Source organism: Oryzias melastigma, linkage group LG10, assembly GCF_002922805.2.
Source record: "Oryzias melastigma strain HK-1 linkage group LG10, ASM292280v2, whole genome shotgun sequence".
NCBI lineage: Eukaryota > Metazoa > Chordata > Actinopteri > Beloniformes > Adrianichthyidae > Oryzias > Oryzias melastigma.
The window spans coordinates 24,359,560-24,378,234 of NC_050521.1; the positions used below are offsets into that span (position 1 = coordinate 24,359,560).

Consider the following 18,675-nt stretch of genomic DNA (forward strand, 5'->3'; position numbering starts at 1 on the left):
AGAGTGTGGGCGCAGAGCAACCCCGGCCCCTCTTCCCCTCCCAAAATATTATTTATTCATCTCCTCCTGAATAGAGAAATACTCAGAAAAGCGATTTTAATATTAATAATCTTAAAATTTTTCATCGATGTTGGTCTTAAAATAAATATATTTGGGTTCCATTTTAAACAAGTATGAGACAAAAAGACCTAAAATTGTTATTAGATCAAATGGAAAGCCCTGAAATTTTTTTGATTAAAGACAATTTAATCAACCTTTTGATTATATTTGTACTCTAGAATCAGAACAATACAAGGAACCCCCGTTTGTTTGTTTTCCAGGTGGTGATCCGACAGGGGGAGCTGTTAGTCGGGGTTCTGGACAAAGCCCACTACGGCTCCTCTGCCTACGGTTTGGTTCATTGCTGCTACGAACTGTACGGCGGAGCAATCAGCGGAAAACTGCTGGGCTGTCTGGCTCGACTGTTCACCGCCTACCTGCAGCTGTACCGAGGCTTCACTCTGGGTACAAACTCAGATTAAAAACTCAGTTTTCCTCTTTCGTCTTCTAGAGTTCCATTTTAAACTCTAAGTTTGCTGTTTTTAGGGGTGGAGGACATCCTGGTGAAGCCGGGCGCCAACAAGAAGAGGAAAAAAATCATAGAAAGTTCCAGAAACGTCGGCTCCCAGGTGAGTTAAAGCACCACCTTTGTCTTTCATGAATGAGAAATTAAAAAAAGTTAAAGTGACATAAATGGCAGCTTTGTCAAATTCAGTGCCTCCTCCTTCATGGATGTCACTGGCCAAAATGGCTGCTACAGTGAAGATGTAGCTTATGGGCCCCACTGTGCCTCAACGCAGCAGCTGGGGATAATTTATGCTACAAACATTTGAATGTGTTCAAAAAGGTCTTTGTCAGTCCTAGTGTGTGTTTTCTGAATAATTTACATGAAAGCATTTAAGTTGATGAGCGACTTTTAGCCAAAAAAAAAAGTATTCCTTTAATGATTAATGAGGGCAACTGCAGGAAACGAGGGACAAATGTTAGGAAAAGATGTACCAACAAGGACATGAATATAAAGAAATAACTTCTCTTTAGGCTAAGCATTCATGATACTCTTGTATAGTAAAATTATTAATCTAAATCAGGGGTCTGAAACTTTTAAAATTAAGAGCCATTTGGTCCTTTGACCAAAACCCAATGCGAGCCATTAGGGACACTCAGATGAAAACTGTTGTTTTTTTAAAGATAATTTTATTTTTCATTTTTTATTAATAAGCACACATAAATGGCAGGAAAGTACAGAGAAAGAGACTTGAACAAAAGCAATGTTTTATGTTCTTGTAGCATTTTTCTCATGTGGGAGGATTTGTATAAAGAAAATGAAGATTAAAATTGGATTTCTGAGTATTTTTATTTTTTTCAAATTAATCTAAATCAGAAGTAGACAAAAAATATCTATTGAGACGTAGAAAATACACAACACAAGCTCCATGCTCCACTCTTTTCTGATACATCCACTTGCATACAAATAGATATATTTGGTTTTTCTGGTCTTGGCTGGAATTTGGATCTAAACTTCACGTCTGCATAGCTCTGATGTTGCTCGGCACTTTTGTTACTTCAATAATGTTAGAGGTTGGTGGTGTGAGGGGATGTAAGCGAATGGAAACAGATGCATGATGGGAAATAAGGGCAGGTTTAATTTGCAGCAGTGGTCTTAAAAAACAACAGGATTTTAATTTTGGCTAAAAATGGCAAAATCATAATTAAAAAAACTGGGAAAATGGATCAAAAGATTGTTGAAAAGAGTCTTCCAAAACATCCAAAAGGTTCACAGGAAGATCATGCAACATAAACATGAATTATAAACACAAAATATTTATTTTAACAGATAATCTGGATCATAAAAGATGTATTGTTCTTGTTGCAAAACATCTATTTGCTAATTTATTATAAGACAAAACCGTAAAATGATCTATAAAAAAATCCTAACCACTAACCAAAAAAGGCAAAATTATTTTAGGAGTTTCTTGGTATTCTTATCATTTCTTCTAGAGTTTAAGTAGTTTCTCAAATGCGTTTAATCTGAGTGAGATCCCATAAATTATTGTTTGTTAAAATGCAAAGTATGACCTCAAACACAGAAACCTCCAACCAGCCTTTATGAGCTGCTATAGTTCAAGTCTGCTAGACCATGTCTGATTTGGTTGCAGTTTTCCAGACATTTCATAGAGTGATGCAAAACCTGTCGGGTCAGAGAAGATGAAGGACTTTGTTGTTTGTTTTGGTAAAGAAAAAAAAATGTACATGGAGAGTTCTGTGCAAAAGTTGTGGTAAGTGTTGTAAACAAAGACTGCATTTTAAAAAAATCAGTAATCGTTCATTATTTTCAAAATGCAAAGTGAGTAGACGAAAAAAATCAATCATTTCCATTTGTTTCCCCTTTAAAATACAAATTCCTAAACATCATCGTCATGATGTGGTTAGAGCTCTGGTTAGTTCTACAAGATGTTTGCATCAACCTACCAGCAGAGAACTGATTCTGTTTGAAGGCAAAATGTGGAAATATTCATTTAATTTAGATTTCTCTTTTGTTCACTCACTGCACGTTGTTGATTAAAAATATAGATGTGAACTTGTGTCCTGCCCAGTGTACTTTCTACTCAACTAGATTACGGCTTTTTTTCCATCTGGTCCTAATTCACAACAATTTGAATAAATGCTCAGAAATGCAATTTTAAACGTACTTTTCTTATTATACTGTATATGACTTCCATCATGAGAATTTTTGCAAAACACCTTTACTTTTACTTTTTTACAAATTTAAAAAGATTTTTCTAGTAACCATTTTTTTTGTTGTATAAACACTATAATGAAATATAGTCATTTTACAAGCAATTTTTTTAAATTACAACTTAAATAAACCAGTAATAACTTCAATTACAATAATAAAGTCGTATATTTATGACTTTGACATTCAGAGGCTAAATTTAAGATTTTTTTTCTCATAAAGTTAAACGTTTTAAAGTTGTAAATTTATGACTAAAAGTTGTAAAACTATTAGAACACATACATTTACAAAAAAAGTCAAATATTTATAAGAAAAAAGTCATACATTTTGGGGGAAAAATACATTTACCAGGAAAAAAAAGTAAAATAAGGGGAAAAAAGTACTTACAATTAATTAGGAAAAAAATATATAATTTTACCAGAAACAAATAAATAAAATTATGGGGAAGAAAGTCATATTTTCAAGAAAAATACATACATTTACAAGAAAAAAAGTCATACATTTAGGAGATAAACACCATAGTTGTCGGCTTATCAGAACCATGCTTGAGGATGAAAGCTATGGAGAATTTTGTGAAGCTTTATTTTTGAATTGGTTTAAAAAACAAAGAAATTCTGAACCTTTTGACAACTCAAAATCAAATTATTATTTGTTTTGTTGGCTCTCTGAGGTTTGGTGTTGGTAATGTGGAGTTTCATATGTAAAAGAAGAAGCCCAGAGATGCACATTTACAGCACTGCAACTTTATTCTTTCCTCTTATTCACATAGCCAGAAGTCCATTCTTCATGTCATTTAACCGTCATGCCCAGAAAGAAGGCTAATAAAAATATAAACGTCTCTGTTATCAATAAACAATCAGATTATCGGTTTAAATTATCGGTTTAAATCCAAGACGTTTTGACCAAATTAAGTTTAGTTGGTCTGCTACTTCTGCATGTACACTTGCTGGACTGTATGCTCACTTTGACTTTTAATTTAGTAAATTTATTAGAAAAAAGTTGTATATTTATGAAGAAAAAGTTGCAAATTTACGAGATTTAAAGTCGTAAATGAATTACTTTGAATCTCGTCTTATAACTTTTTCCGATTTTTTTTTTTACTCCTTCGTAAAACACACGTGTAGTTAAAGGTTTAACTTTTTAGAATCCTGCTTAATACGCAGACGTTGGTAGCATCTGATTTTCTTTTACTCGTTTTATTTATTTTTATCTACTTTTTATGTATTTTATGCTTTTAATTTTGCTCTTTTTTATCTCTGTTTATTTGGCAGCCTGATGGTGTTGTAAAGTGTGGAATAAATAAAGATTAATGTATTCAAATTCCCGTCTACACTGTGTTCAAATAAGTAGAAGTGATGACTCTCTGCGTCGCTCAGGCTCTTCAGGCGGCGTTCAACCTCCCACCCAGCGTGGATCCCGCTGAGGCCCACAGCCGATGGCAGGACGCCCACCTCAACCCCGACCAGAGGGACTTCAGCACGGCCGACCACAAATTCAAAGAAGTTGCCAACCAAGTGAACAATGACATCAACAAGGTAGATTGTAGATGCTGACGCGGCAAACGTCTCTAAACTTCCACAGCAGTCGGCAGATTTCCCTGCTTTTATTTTGAAGGTGTGCATGCCGGTGGGACTCCACACCGCCTTCCCGGACAACAACCTGCAGCTGATGGTTCAGTCTGGCGCCAAGGGGTCTACGGTCAACACCATGCAGGTTCCTCCCTCCCTCCTTCACGCATTTTACAGTATTTTTGTGTTTCCATGGAGACCGTGAGGGTTCATATATTTATTTCAGCCTCGCCTCTCTCTTCATCCTCAGATCTCCTGTCTGCTCGGTCAGATTGAGCTGGAAGGCCGCAGACCTCCTCTGATGCCCTCAGGAAAGTTTCTGCCGTGCTTCCAGCCCTACGACCCCTCGCCCGGCGCGGGGGGGTTCGTTTCTGGAAGATTTCTCACAGGCATCAAACCTCAGGTACAGGAATGCTTGAAATATCTACAAGGTGGAGTCACAAACTGGATAATTGACTGGAAAAGCTAGTCTGTTCATCCACCCTAAACATCAGACAGGTTTCTCACTCTGAGGCTCATTTTAAATTATGAATCTTTCATCATTTGAGGTTTTTTAAAAGTTTGTGTGCTAAAAGAAAACCAGCAATTAAAGTGGACCTTTAAACTCCATAGAAAAGCTCAGTTTGAGTTTATTTTTTCCATTTTTTTCCTTTTTTGTTTTCCATTATTTTCTTCTTTCTTTTTTCTTTCTATTTTTCCATAGTTTTTCTCTTTTTTTCCCCTATAGTTTTTCTAATCAGTTGTTGTCTTTTATTTTAAGTCATCAATCTATTGTATTTTCCTTTTAACACATTCTTTAAAAAAAGAAAAAAATCAGTAAAATATTGCTTTTTTCATTTATACTATTTGAAAATTGCAAATAATTCAATTTTTGTTCAATTTATATCACTAATAATATAAAAAGTGCTTTTGTTGGAATGAAAATATGAAACCTAAATTCAATATTTATGAAATGTTAATTACATTAGTGGCAGTTTTGTACTTCGACTTTAATATTTAGTGCAAATCAGCAGATTTTTGTTTTATTTATTTCCACAAAGTTTTTTTTATCTGATGTTCAATTTACTGTAGAGGTGAAATTAATTCATAATCCTGGAGAAAAAAAATATTGCATTACTGTGTGCAATTCCAGTCTTTTTTTTCCAATTTTAGTTCATTTCCACTAGAAAACATTAAAACAATTCAAGACATATTATGCAGGGGAAATGAAAGAGAGCAGAATGAAGAAAATGTCATTTTTCTGCGTATTTTAAATGCATACTTCTACAATTATGTACACATAGTTACTCAGAATAACTTGCAGTAAATACACATCAAAAACAGTTAGGAATAACATCAAAATAATTCATAAGCATCTTTATTTTATTTTTTTTTTACTCCAATAAAGTAATTAACTAAAGTCAGATTCGTCTCAGGGTCTGCACAGGTTCATCATTGATTTTGTTTAAAACAAAGCATTTGGTTTACGTTATGCAATAATATTTGTAAAGGCTAAAATTTGCTTTTCAGAATAAAAAAAGCAAATGTTTTCAGATTTCTTTTTGTATCTCTTCGTCATCAGGAGTTTTTCTTTCACTGCATGGCCGGCAGAGAAGGCCTTGTCGACACGGCTGTGAAAACCTCCAGATCTGGATATCTGCAAAGGTAACTCCATACTTTTAGTATGTCTTTTATATAATCTTAATAATTTAGATGTTTTAATTGAGCAGAAATAGAAAGAGAATTCTTACTTTGTTTATATTGTTCTGATTTTAACAATCAACCTGCCAATTATGGTCTGTTCTTTTAAGGATACAATTACAAACTCCAGCTTTAGTTGATCATTTTAAGTTACTTTTTTAAAACAATTAAAGGGGTATCTATTGTCAGAACCTGCTGCAGATCTGATCTTAAAATGAGCCTCCAATAACACTTTTATCTGCAGATGTATCATAAAGCACCTGGAGGGTCTGGTTGTGCAGTACGATCTGACTGTGAGGGACAGCGATGGATCAGTGGTTCAGTTCCTGTACGGTGAAGATGGCCTGGACATTCCCAAAACTCCCTTCCTGCAGCCGAGACAGTTTCCCTTCATAGAGGACAACTTCGAGGTACCGTAAAAGTTGGCGCTGAGCTCGACCGTTCCCTTGCAGCCTCGTCAAATTCGGTGCATCCTCCCGTGTGGGTGTCACTGGCCCAAAGGGCTGCCACAGCCACCGTGTAGCTCATGGGCCCCAGCGAGCTGTTCTGTGCCCTCTGGGGATAAATCGTGCTACGTACAAACACACAATCTTTGTGTTGCACAGTGTGTGAGGAAACGTGTCAATCTGTTTAATGATGCTCTATTTACAGGTCATCAGGAGGTCCCAGAGTTTGGACAGCGTTTTGGCTCGGCTGGACGCTCAGACGGCTGGTCAACACTTTGACGCCATCCAACGCTGGAAAGCAAAGAGGGAGATGCTAAATCCTCGAAGAGGTGTCTGGTTTTTCAGATTTACAAGAGTCGTTAAGGCCATCAACAATCTTAATATAGTACAATAAGTGATAACACAAAAGTAAAGTTGATAAAATTGATAATTAAAAAATAGTTTCATATTTAACTTATAATGAAAATTCTTTTTGTGTGGTTTTGTTAAACACTTGAATAGTTTTGGTTTTAATTTACCCTTTCTACTTTTAAGCACTTCTTTAAAAAAATTCAGATTATTTAGTTATATATAATATATTTGATATTTAATTTTATAATTACTAACAGTAAAAGTGAACATATTGGCATCAAAATTTAGAATAATCCAAACAATTAACTTTGTTTATCAAAAAAAAAAAAATCCTAAGTAAATAAAAAAAAATCAAATAAACAACCCGTAGAAGTGCAGGGAGTAATTGGCTCACAAGCATCTTTTAAAAAAATGTTTAAGTTCTTTAAACACGTAACCCTAAAAACATTCATAGTAAATAAACTTCCACACAGCTTAAACAACTCATCTTTGGGATAAGTTAAAGCAAAAACTAAAAGTGCAGAGACTTCCTTGGCATGGTAGTAAATCCTTTAAGGCCAGATAATAATGTAAATAAATAGAAAGTTCCCTGAAGTTTTATTAAGTAAATAAAAAAGCACAAACTTAAAGGGTAACCAAATCCTAAATCAACTTTTTTGGCTGTTACTTCTATAAATACGGCTTTAAAAGTGTTGTCTGTTGGTCATTTGAGTCTCCCGTCATGATCTGTAGCTCCAGTAATGAAACCAGTCCGGTTCCTCAGCCCTCTGATTTTCACATTTCAGCTGTGGGCGGAGTCAGCCTCCAACTTTCCAGTTTGTGTGCAATTTGTATGACCAATCAAACAATGGGGGGACAATGTTGGAGACAGAGTGGTGCGGCTGCATCTGATCCAACGGGTAGATTAATATAAAGTACATAAAGGCAGTAAAGTGTTCAGAGAAATGACCTTCGCCTCGTTCTTTGGACACACCAAACCGGGTTCAGTGATTCCAAATATCGCAGTTAGTGGATGTGAGAAAATCAAATGTGGATTGGATCTGATAGAGTCCCTGGAAGTTTGATTTATCTTTATAAATCTGCTTCAGCTTAGTGGGAGAAAATTGATTAATTGATTAAATCTGGCATTTACTGAGCTACTGTGAATGTTTTATGCAGTCTCATTCTGCGACAACTCCCCTCCCAACTCCTCCTGCTTCTGAATTTTGTCAAATATTTATTAAAATTGTTTTTGTTTGTGTCAGGAGCGTTCCTACTGTTTTCCAAGAAAAAACTGGGGAAGCTAAAAGACTCCACTGAAGGGGTGGAGCCTGTTTCCAGCAGAAATCCTGCTGTTCTGCAGGTACTGATTCACAAAAGAAAGGGTTCCTGTCCCCTCCAGCATCTTCTTCCACATCACTTCATCTGAGCCAAACTGAAACTGAATATCCTCCCTCTTTTCAGCTGGTTGGCCAGTGGCATTCTCTGGATGAAGCGGGCAGAGCAAAGTACCTGAAGAAGGCGTCCCGCTGCCCGGAGCCCTCCCTGAACCTGTTTAGACCCGATGTGTGCCTGGGATCGGTGTCGGAAAACTTTCACGGCATCACAGAGAAATACCTGCAGAACAGGAACAGTGCACACTCTGTGGACACCCACAGGTACGGAGAACGTTTAGGGAATGACATTCAAATATCATTTGTTTGTTTATTACTAAGGTTCCATAAACAACCCACAATAGCTGAAATCTGTGATTATAAATGTTTTAAGGCTGTTAAATCCCTCAGTAAACACATTTAGAATGACACCTGAACAGGAGACATGAGCCAGCAGCCAACCAGGATGTAGAAAACAGTGTACTGTTAAAATAAAATAATAATAAAAACAAAGAATGCAAAACTATAAAGAAACGGCAATAGATAAACTGCCAAACAGTAAGAGGAACACTTTATGCTTCAGAGGCTTTTATTGTGAAATGTTCTTGAGCTTTTTTTGTATTAGGTTTCTCTTGCATGAAATCAGATTTTATTACAGATAAGTGCAAATGCTAGAGTTATAAACTGCCTTTCTTCTTCTCTCTAATTCCCCCTTTTTATTTACCGCTTAAAAAAATATTGAAGTAGTTTTTGCACTTTATTTTTTTTATGGTTCTTCCTTCTTTTGTTGGGATGCTGTCATGCTGAACCAACTTCTTTGTTATGGTGTAAATAAAACGGACATTAAAAAGCGTTAAACTGCTGAGATAAAAACAGCACTTGTGCTGTGGAGAAGTGATCCCATCATGAAAGTTTAGAAACAAGCTTTGGTTTGAACGTGTTCCTGTCCTCCGTCAGCCTCAGGCAGCTGCTGCATTATAAGTGGCAGCGGTCGCTGTGTGATCCAGGAGAAGCGGTGGGACTGCTGGCTGCTCAGTCCATCGGGGAACCCTCCACACAGATGACCCTCAACACTTTCCACTTTGCTGGCAGAGGAGAGATGAACGTCACCTTGGGGATCCCTCGGTAACGCCACCGCTACAGTGTTTTCATTACCCAGAATCCTCCTGTGGGTTTTACATCAGTTGGAACATTTGAACTTTAAAGATCAGCATTAATTTTAAATGGTGTATACATGTTTAGTGCTTTTCTACCTTCTTTGAAGGCTCAAAGTGCTTTACAGTCACAGTCCCATTCACACACACAATCATACACTAGTAGTGGCTCCACTGCTGAACACTGGCACCAATTTGGGGTTCAGTCTTGCCCAAGGACACTTTGACACTTCAACCTAATTCTTCTGCTTTCTGTTTTTATTCAAACTTTTTGATAAAAAAATACTTTTCTTGTCAGAATCAAGTTCTATGGATGGATAGTTGGATACAAATATGGATAAATGGATGATAGATGGCTAGATAAAAAGACAGATGGATGGATCTTAGTTAAATAAATGGATAGATGGTTGGATACAAAGATAGATGTGGATGGATAGAAAGATGGTAAAATTAATGAATAAAAGGATGGAAAGATGGTTAGATAAAGATAGATGGATGGATGGATGGATGGATGGATGGATGGATGGAAAAATAGAAGGAGGGAGGATGGATGGATGTTTTATAAAAAGATGGATGGCAGGATCGATCAATAGATTGATGAAAAGAAAGATGTTTAGATGGATGGATGGAGAGATGAATAGATACTTGATTCAAAAGGGAAAATTCAATCATTTTCATCTCATTCACCGGATTTATCCAGTACATCATAAAAGATAAAATCTTCGTCTGTGACGCTGTCACGTTTGTGTTCACAGCACACAAAGTAATAATCCATTATTAAATAATAATCTAATAACAAGTTAGTTGTCACACTCCTAGGTGTGTGAAATTTGTTCTTTACATTTGACCCCTCCCCTGGGGGAGCGGTGAGCTGCAGACACCACTGCTCTCAGGAACCATTTGGTGGTTTAACTCCCCAATCCAACCCCTTCATGCTGAGTGTCAAGCAGGGATGAACACTTTTTGAGTCTTTGACATGACTCGGGCGTGGAATTGAACTCACAACCTGCCAGTCTCAGGATGGACACTCTACCACGAGGCCGCTGAGCTGTTGAAAGAAAAGTATCATCTTAGTTTTGCAGAACCTGTATGAATAGAAATTTGAAATAACTAATTTATCACTTTATTACAGATTTAAACATATTCCCTCTAAAATATGTTTGGAATAAAATATACTAATAAAAAGCTTTAATAATATGCAGTTTAAATATAAATATAAAAATACTTGAAGCTGTTCATAGGGTTAAAAAAAATAACTTTTTTTTTTTTCATCTTTTTCCAAACTGTGTTTTTCTGCTTGCAAATTTAAAGTAAATAAACATCAAGATTTCTTTTTCAAAGTTTTGTATATTTTCCAGCTGCGTACAGTTTAGTTTCGGAAGATGATTGTTGTGTTTTTATGCTCGCCTTACCTTCAAAGATAGCACAGGAACTGCAGATTATTTTCCCCCTGAATGGAGGAGATAGTGTTTCGTTTTTTTTTGACAGAAGTTTGGCACGTTTCCCTGAAAAGACCACGAGCTAAGAGTGTTGTAACAGCTCATTGGATTCCATTTCTGTCTAAGGATGTAATGAAAAGCATGACACTTAACCCCAGGTTAACCCAGGTTATGTTTACATTCCCCGAGGGTCTGCAGAACGACATCAAATGCTGAGATCTGCTGCTCAATTTGCCGTGCAAACTAGTTTTGTTCATTCCTGACAGACTGAGAGAGATCCTGATGGTTGCCAGTTCCAAAATCAAAACCCCCATGATGAGCATTCCTGTCCTGCACAGCAAGAAAGCTCTGAAGAAGGCCAAGATGCTGCGCAAGAAGCTGGCGCGCGTCTGCCTGTCTGAGGTTCGACTAATTTGCCCACATTTTCCCCTTTTTGTTGTAAACTCTTTAACACTATTGTGTGTTTTATAGGTCCTGCAGAAGGTGGATGTTGTTGAGACTCTGCAAGAAAGAAATTTTCAAAAGCTTCGTGTGTTCAAAGTCACCTTTCACCTCCTGCATCCTGACCGCTACAGCGAGGACAAACTGTTGACCCCCAACCAGATCCTTCACTACATGGAAACCAGGTCCGTCTGTGAATTCCCTGTTGGGACTCTTCCTGGAATTCACATTTGGATTTACACTTTCCATCCATCCTCCCAGATTTTTCCACCTCCTCCTCGATGCCATTAAGAAGCGAACTGCCAGGCTGTCCTCCATCGCCGTGGAAACGAGGAAAGCCACCTCCACGGATAAAGACACTGATGGAGAAGGAGCAGCTGGAACCTCACGGGTGGGTTTTTTTGTTTTTTTAATTACCAATTTTAAGTAAAACCAGAAAGAAAAGTTGAAATCATATGAGTTCGAATCCTTTTTTTCTGTGCTTGATTGCACTTAACCTAAACTTCTCATTATTTGTTTACAATCCTGAAATGTTCAGTTGGATGAGGGAGAAGCAGAAGAGGACAGGGAGATCGTTGATGACCAGGATAATGAAGGAGACGCGGATGCATCAGATGCAAAGAGAAAAGGCAAACAAGAGGAAGAGGTAAGACGTTTGTGCCTTTATTTTTGATCCAACTCAACCTGCCGATTGACTCAGTGTTGTTAGAAGGTGCTTAAATGAGACCTGCTTTCTTTTGAAGGTGGACTACGAAAGTGAAGAAGAACAAGGCGATAACGAAGCGGAGGAAAACGATGAGGAAGGCGAGGTGGAGGCAGAGGAGAACGCAGAAGCACATGCCACAGAGGAGTCTCAGCTGGAGACTCCTGACGCGAGAATAGAGACCAGGAAGAAGAAAAAGAAAAAAGTGATGAAAGAGTCGGAGTTCCTGATGAGAGTCAACTCAGTTCTGGATGTAAACTCAGCCATAGAAGGATATCGCTTCGACCAGCAGGATGAGCTCTGGTGTGAGGTGAGTCGAATGTGATCCGCAGGTGTCCTGCTTCAGCGTTGAGACTACGGCCACATATCCCACAATGTCATCACGGAGCAACCTAAATGAAAGTTTTTCAGCAAAGTCGGCCGGTTTTTAGAAAAAATTCTACGATCATTTTTTTCCCTAAAAGTTGACATCGGCAGTGGCCTCCAGTTACAGGCGGGGATGACACTATCATGAAGTCAGCCCAATAATCATAATAAATAGGCCTCAAACAAAATTTTGTATGTGATATAATATATATTTATGTGTTTTGGAAGTACTTTATATATGTTTTATTAAGACATATGGATTGAAGCTTGACTTTGTTGTGATTTTTTTTTTTTAAGACGTAGGCTCATATTTGTTGTTTTCCCAGTAAACTCCAGTTGTCCTTTAGTGGTTGTTTCCTCTAACAACCACTAGAGGGCACTGCATCTTAGTATAAGTATTTGCTCCTGCAGCGGCAGAAGAAGTGTCATCCAAAACAAACGTGGAAGAGAATCTGATTGTTTTCCTCTTAAACTTTTATATTTTTCTCATACAGATCAAAAGATTAGTATCCTTGTATTATTTATTTATTTTAGCTACGCGGAGTGCAAGTACGTCACGGAGTACGTCACACTTTTCTCCAAAAAGTGTGACGTACTCCGTGACGTACTTGCACTCCGGAGCGACTTATATGTGGTTTTCTTCTTCTTGATGAGACATTTTTTGCTCTTGTGACCTATACTCCGGTTTGACTCTGGAAAATCTCATCGAATAAAGGGGGGGATTACTTTACTTCTTAAATAAATGGTGGATTATTATGTGAACCTACATGAATTCTGAGTTTCATGAGGTTGACGGTGGAACCTATGGCTGCAGCCATCCAGTAGCCGATATGAACCATCTGTTGCATCCAGACTGCTCCCACATCTTATCTGAGCTGAAATGCTTTAGGATTATAAAAAGCGGGCTGTTCTTCACGCCTGACTGCTGTCGTCTACCTTCATGATCAAGCCAAATACTTTCAAAAAAGATTATGTCGAAGCCTCCTTATCTTATGTTTGCAGTTGTATTTGTAACTGTTGCCTAAGTCGATGTGCAGACGTGATCAGAGGTCGGGCGTGGTGGTCTAGCGGCAACACGTTTTAGGCGTCACGACTCAATGTTTCCAGAGTTAAAATATCTGAACTTTAGCTTAATCATTTGATTAATAAGCTCCTGTAATTGTATCACTATTAGTATTTTTTTTTTTACCCTTTTGGACTAATCTGGGACAAAAAGCCGTCAAACTGGGCCAAAGAGAGACAGAAGTACCGCTGAAAGCAGCCTTCATTCAGACGCAGCTCCTGTAAAGCTTATTTTAGCGGAAAAGTGAATGATTTCATGGACATGGAGATTACTTTTTAAATTGGATCAACCTGATCTCTCAACATCATCCATGTCTTTAATGCATAACTATATACAGTAAATAGTTCCATGTAACGATGAGCCTAAAAACTTTTGACACTAGCTCCTCCCAGGCATGGCTTGAGTGTGAAGTTTATAAAGAAAAACACTGTTGTAGAATCCTGGTTTCTTCTTTTGGAGTTCCTCTTTTTAAAGACACTTGAACACATTTGCATAGAACGTTTCTATTTAGATCATCCTAAGAGTTAGTAGCTTCCTGTGAGTCATTTTTAATCTGCAACAGCTGGTGATGTTTTCCAGAAATGAAGCTTTAATTAAAGTGTTTCCAGAGAAATAAAAACATGGGGAAGCAAAAAATAAATTCATCCAAATCTGAATAAGTGTGATCAACAATTTTCAGTTATTTGTTCAAAAAATTGTGAAGTTGCTTTAATCCAGTGAAAATGGTGCTTTTATCATGTTCTAGTGGCATTTTTCTGTTATTATTTAATCAATGCAGGTGCTTTAATGGCACACAGAAAACGAAGAAATAGGGATATAAATGGCAGCTTTGTCAAATTCAGTGCCTCCTCCTTCATGGATGTCACTGGCCAAAATGGCTGCTACAGTGAAGATGTAGCTTATGGGCCCCACTGTGCCTCAACGCAGCAGCTGGGGATAAGTTGTGCTACAAACATTTGAATGTGTTCAAAAAGGTCTTTGTCCGTTTATTGTGTATTTTCTGAGTAATTTACATGAAAGCATTTGAGTTTATGGGCGACTTGTAGCTTAAACAAAGAAAGTGTGAGCAGATTATTTTAAGCAAACAGTGGACTACTGCTATCCATTTCCTTTAATGATTAATGCAGGCCAAATGGGACAAATGTTAGGAGTAGATGCACTAACAAGGACATGAATGTTTGAAAATAACTTCTCTCAGGCTAAAATAAATATAAGCATCGATGATACTCTCAAATAGTAAACTAAATTACATTACATTTACACACCTTTTTTTTTTTTTTTTGCAAAATTAGGCTGAATCGGAATTCTTCTTCTCCCCTGTGTCTTCAAATTCGGACAACACTCCCACTTGATGACATCATCAATAGTTACCAGTCAGCTACGTTAGCACGGAGCTGCTAGCGTTCAGAAAATACATAACAGTGGTTTTATAACTTTAATAAGGTCTTATTAGAATTACAATTTATTATTACTTTAAATATAAACTTCTGTGCTCCAGAGCGCACCTACGTGAAGAAATGAGTTTTATCCTCGGAACAGCCTCGCGGCTGAGGACTCTGCGACCTTTTGCACTACTTCGGACACCCCTACCCCTTAAAATTATGGAGAGAAATAAGTATCACCCCAATTTATGCGTGCCTAATTCTTGATTTGTGTGTAACTTTGGATTTGTGTGTACGTAATTCTTGATTTGTTACTCATAAAATACATTATGTACATAAGTATAAAAATTACTAAATTAAAAAAATACAAGTTACAAATTCAGAAATGTAAATTAAAACAGCTTGAAAATAATTAAATCTTTAAAAATCATATGCACACACAAAACTTCAGTTATGCACGTATCTGTGGTGAGACTTTTTCTTTTTTAGGTCTCACAAATTGGATTTAAATACTACTAGAATGCTGGGTCATCACATTTCTTACCAGCCGTTTTAAACTTAGATTGTGAATAATATACATTTTTTATGCACAAATCCAGATTTACTCGTGCATAAATCGAGGTGGGACGTATTTCTCTCCATTGTAAAATGATCTTTTTTAAAATTCTATCAACACAACTCTGTTGCGTATTAAATGCTTTCATGTGGAAACTTGCTGCTGTTTTCTGCATCAGCTTCTTAGAAATAACTTGTTGATGGAACATTGACTTTTGCGGTTGTTGAAAAATAACAGTAGGGCTTAACCCTGAAACCTGAATTTATTTCTGGGTATGAAAAAAATATTGCTTTCGTTTAGATGCTAAATTAGGGTCATTTTTGAGTCTAAGTGGTTTGATGCAAATTGGCCCAGAGGGTTAAACTGCGTCAAACGCCCCCGCATGGGTTTCAGGTGGTTGGCAGCTTTTGCATTAACAACCCCCTCTTCCTCCTCACAGGTTGATCTGGCCTTACCGGTGACCAAAGTTCACTTCGACTTGACGGCCATCTTGTCGACTGTGGCCCAGAATGCGGTCGTCATGGAAACCAGGGGCCTGACACGCTGCCTGCTGAGCGAAACCACCACGAAATCTGGAGAAAAGGAAACGGTCCTGAACACGGAAGGCATCAACATGCACGAAATGTTCAAGTACGGCGATGTACGTATGCAGCGCTGCAGCCCGAATCCCTCTCAGCACTTAGGATGCTTTGCACACTGTGGTTTCCAGAGTCGTGCACAGATATCACGTAAGCTTTAGTCAAAACTGTGCTATTGTGTTGAGACCTCCACCACAGGACAACCAACACATCTTCTTTTTAGAAACTCAATAAATGTTATATTTTAATGACTGACATTAAATATTGAAAATATATCAACCACATTTGAATACTGACCTACTGCTTTGTGGTAATACATTTAAATAAAATCATTTCAGATGAAACTTTGAGTATTATCTTTTTGCCCGATCAACCAAACTTTGGTGCTTGTTTTTTTTAGATTTTGGATCTCAACAAGCTGTACTCCAACGAAGTCCACGCCATGGCCAACACGTACGGGATCGAGGTGGCCCTGAAGGTCATAGAGAAGGAGATCAAAGATGTCTTCGCCGTTTATGGTACGTGCATGCACAAACAAACAGAGGGTTTTAAGGGGGCCAGAGTGTGACACTGTGTGTGTTTTCGTGTCCAGGTATTGAGGTGGATCCCCGACATTTGTCTCTGGTGGCGGACTACATGTGCTTCGAGGGCGTTTATAAGCCTCTGAACCGCCACGCCATCAGGTCCAACTCATCTCCTCTGCAGCAGATGACTTTTGAGACTAGCTACAAGTTCCTCAAACAGGCCACCATGCTGGGTGAGAAACCATAAGGACTCGTGTATGTGCTTCTGTGGAGTCTGATTGCAAAAAAGTTCTGCAAAAGTTGCCATAATCAAGAAACATCTTTTTCTAGTTTCTGCAAAGCGGCAGGAGTTCCTCTTGAATTATTGCCCTGCGTGTTTCGCATATGAGAATGTAGTAGCGGCCTGTCCATTTCAGAGCAGAACCTTCAGTCTTCCTCCACCTGAACCATCCTCGTTAATATTAATTACTTTATGTTTCTAACACCATCCTGTCATGTATGAATATTATTTCTTGGAGCAATTCAATCATAAATGGATAATTTATTTATTCGCTGTTGCAGTTGTTTTTGTCCCCCTAGCATAACCCTGCTTTAGTAACTGTTGATAAGCGATATTAAGTGTGGCCAGAAACTCAGAAATGACATTTTTATCTTAATATATGCCCTCCCTTCATCATTAGAAAAATGCCACAAGAACATGTTAAAAACAGCGATTCAGAGCAGGTCTTTAAAATAGGATCGTTGTTTTTTTTGTTCTCATATTGTTTGTGTTTTTCAGGGTCACATGATCAGCTGGAGTCGCCCTCCGCCTGCCTGGTAGTTGGAAAGGTGGTCAAAGGAGGCACCGGACTGTTTGAACTGAAGCAACCCCTGCAGCACATTAAGAGTCCCTCTTAGATGTCTAATGTTTTTATGTTGGTTATGAATCCAACAAATGACCACAGTTATAAGAATTCAAGTTCACCTTTAAGAATATCTGCTGATATGACAATAACTTGATCCAATTTTTGTCTGTATTAATTATACATTTGTAAAAAAAATAAAACAAATATATTTGATTATTTGTTGTTTTTGCTGTTTTATTAAGAAGAGTTTGACTATGCGACAAGGAGGACTTTTTTTTTTTACTTTTTATAGTTTTCAGCAGTCTGCCAACAATTACAAATACAGCTATCTGCTTTGAGAGCAAAATAAATGGAAGTTATAAACTCCTACTGAACTATAAGAATGTCTAAAGCTGCAGTGTATTAAATGCAGATATATACAAAAAAACTGTATTTCAAAAGTACTCTAGGTGTCTTAAGTTTCAGAAGCCACTTTATTTTATCTTCATAATACCCAGCCAATTTTTTGACCTTATCTGGTTCACATAAAAGCCATACTTACTTTCCTAATCCTCGGGAGTTAAAAAAAAAATATTCTTTAAACATTGCTGAAGGGTTTGCACTCTGTACCTGTACTGTGTTGTCTGGTCAGCAAAGCTTTACCTCAAACAAAAGCGTATTCATCTGTGTGCGTGCAACTTGATTCTCGCATGCACACTGAGAAAGGAAGTACCTGAATAGCAAAGAAGAGAAAGAATGAATGACAATCAAAAATGAAAGTTGAAAGGCTTCAGTGATCACTGCAAAAACCAACTCAAGTAATTAAAAAGAACCTTTTTAAGGATAATTTGTCTTATTTTGCTGTCTTGCAAGAGAAAAACACTTATGAAAAGTTTTTCAACAGCAAAATAATCTATGACTTGATTATTTTTTGTTTAAGATTTATTTTTAAATATATATTTTTTAAATGTTAAGAAATTTGGATTCATTTCTAGGTGGCTTGTTTTTGCTGTCATGGAGATGGTGCAGAAGTCAATTTTGTGTGAACTACTACAAATGTAATATAAGATGAGTAGCTTACATTAAAATAGTTTGGTTAAAAGGCGTTGGTGAAATCTCAAGATATTAAAAGAAAATTAATATAGCTTTGACTTTGGTTTAGTTTTAAAGATGATGAAGCAGCAGCACTGATAAATGCTGGTGTTTCTTACACATACAACATACTAATGTAAAAAAATCTTAAAAAGGAAGCTATTATCAAGTACGAATGATTTTAACACCAAAAATAGGCTTCTAAACTCCTGGTAATTTCATTAAAAAATGGGGAAAAAACGAAATGGGGTTTATTTCTGCAGGAACTAAAATAATTTGAAATGTGTTTAACGATGTAGGACGTTATAAATTGTTTTGGTTTTTGCTAAACTAAGCATCAGTCTAAATTTCCAAATTAAAAAAATCACATTGCACAAAAAAAA

General features: G+C 37.2%; 1 protein-coding gene and 3 non-coding genes across 4 annotated transcripts in view; all 4 read left to right on the forward strand.

The window, feature by feature from the left end:
* The window catches only part of polr1a (RNA polymerase I subunit A), a gene marked incomplete in the record, with an annotated part of 25,416 nt that extends 7,979 nt beyond the window's left edge, over window positions 1-17,437 (forward strand). Inside the window, 20 exon segments of the mRNA XM_024283371.2 lie at window positions 321-504; window positions 586-668; window positions 4,150-4,308; window positions 4,388-4,486; window positions 4,592-4,744; window positions 5,903-5,985; window positions 6,266-6,431; window positions 6,673-6,796; window positions 8,063-8,160; window positions 8,262-8,455; window positions 9,128-9,295; window positions 11,030-11,165; window positions 11,235-11,389; window positions 11,466-11,595; window positions 11,743-11,850; window positions 11,948-12,217; window positions 15,714-15,914; window positions 16,253-16,370; window positions 16,445-16,609; window positions 17,155-17,437. Coding sequence (XP_024139139.1) covers window positions 321-504; window positions 586-668; window positions 4,150-4,308; window positions 4,388-4,486; window positions 4,592-4,744; window positions 5,903-5,985; window positions 6,266-6,431; window positions 6,673-6,796; window positions 8,063-8,160; window positions 8,262-8,455; window positions 9,128-9,295; window positions 11,030-11,165; window positions 11,235-11,389; window positions 11,466-11,595; window positions 11,743-11,850; window positions 11,948-12,217; window positions 15,714-15,914; window positions 16,253-16,370; window positions 16,445-16,609; window positions 17,155-17,273 — 2,913 coding nt within the window.
* LOC112153815 lies at window positions 735-870 on the forward strand. Its single transcript, XR_002920549.1, has one exon. It is a non-coding gene; the product is annotated as a small nucleolar RNA SNORA5 (small nucleolar RNA).
* On the forward strand, window positions 6,469-6,604 carry LOC112153816. The gene has a single exon (XR_002920550.1). It is a non-coding gene; the product is annotated as a small nucleolar RNA SNORA5 (small nucleolar RNA).
* On the forward strand, window positions 14,159-14,294 carry LOC112153814. Its single transcript, XR_002920548.1, has one exon. It is a non-coding gene; the product is annotated as a small nucleolar RNA SNORA5 (small nucleolar RNA).
* Window positions 17,438-18,675: the final 1,238 nt, after the last annotated feature.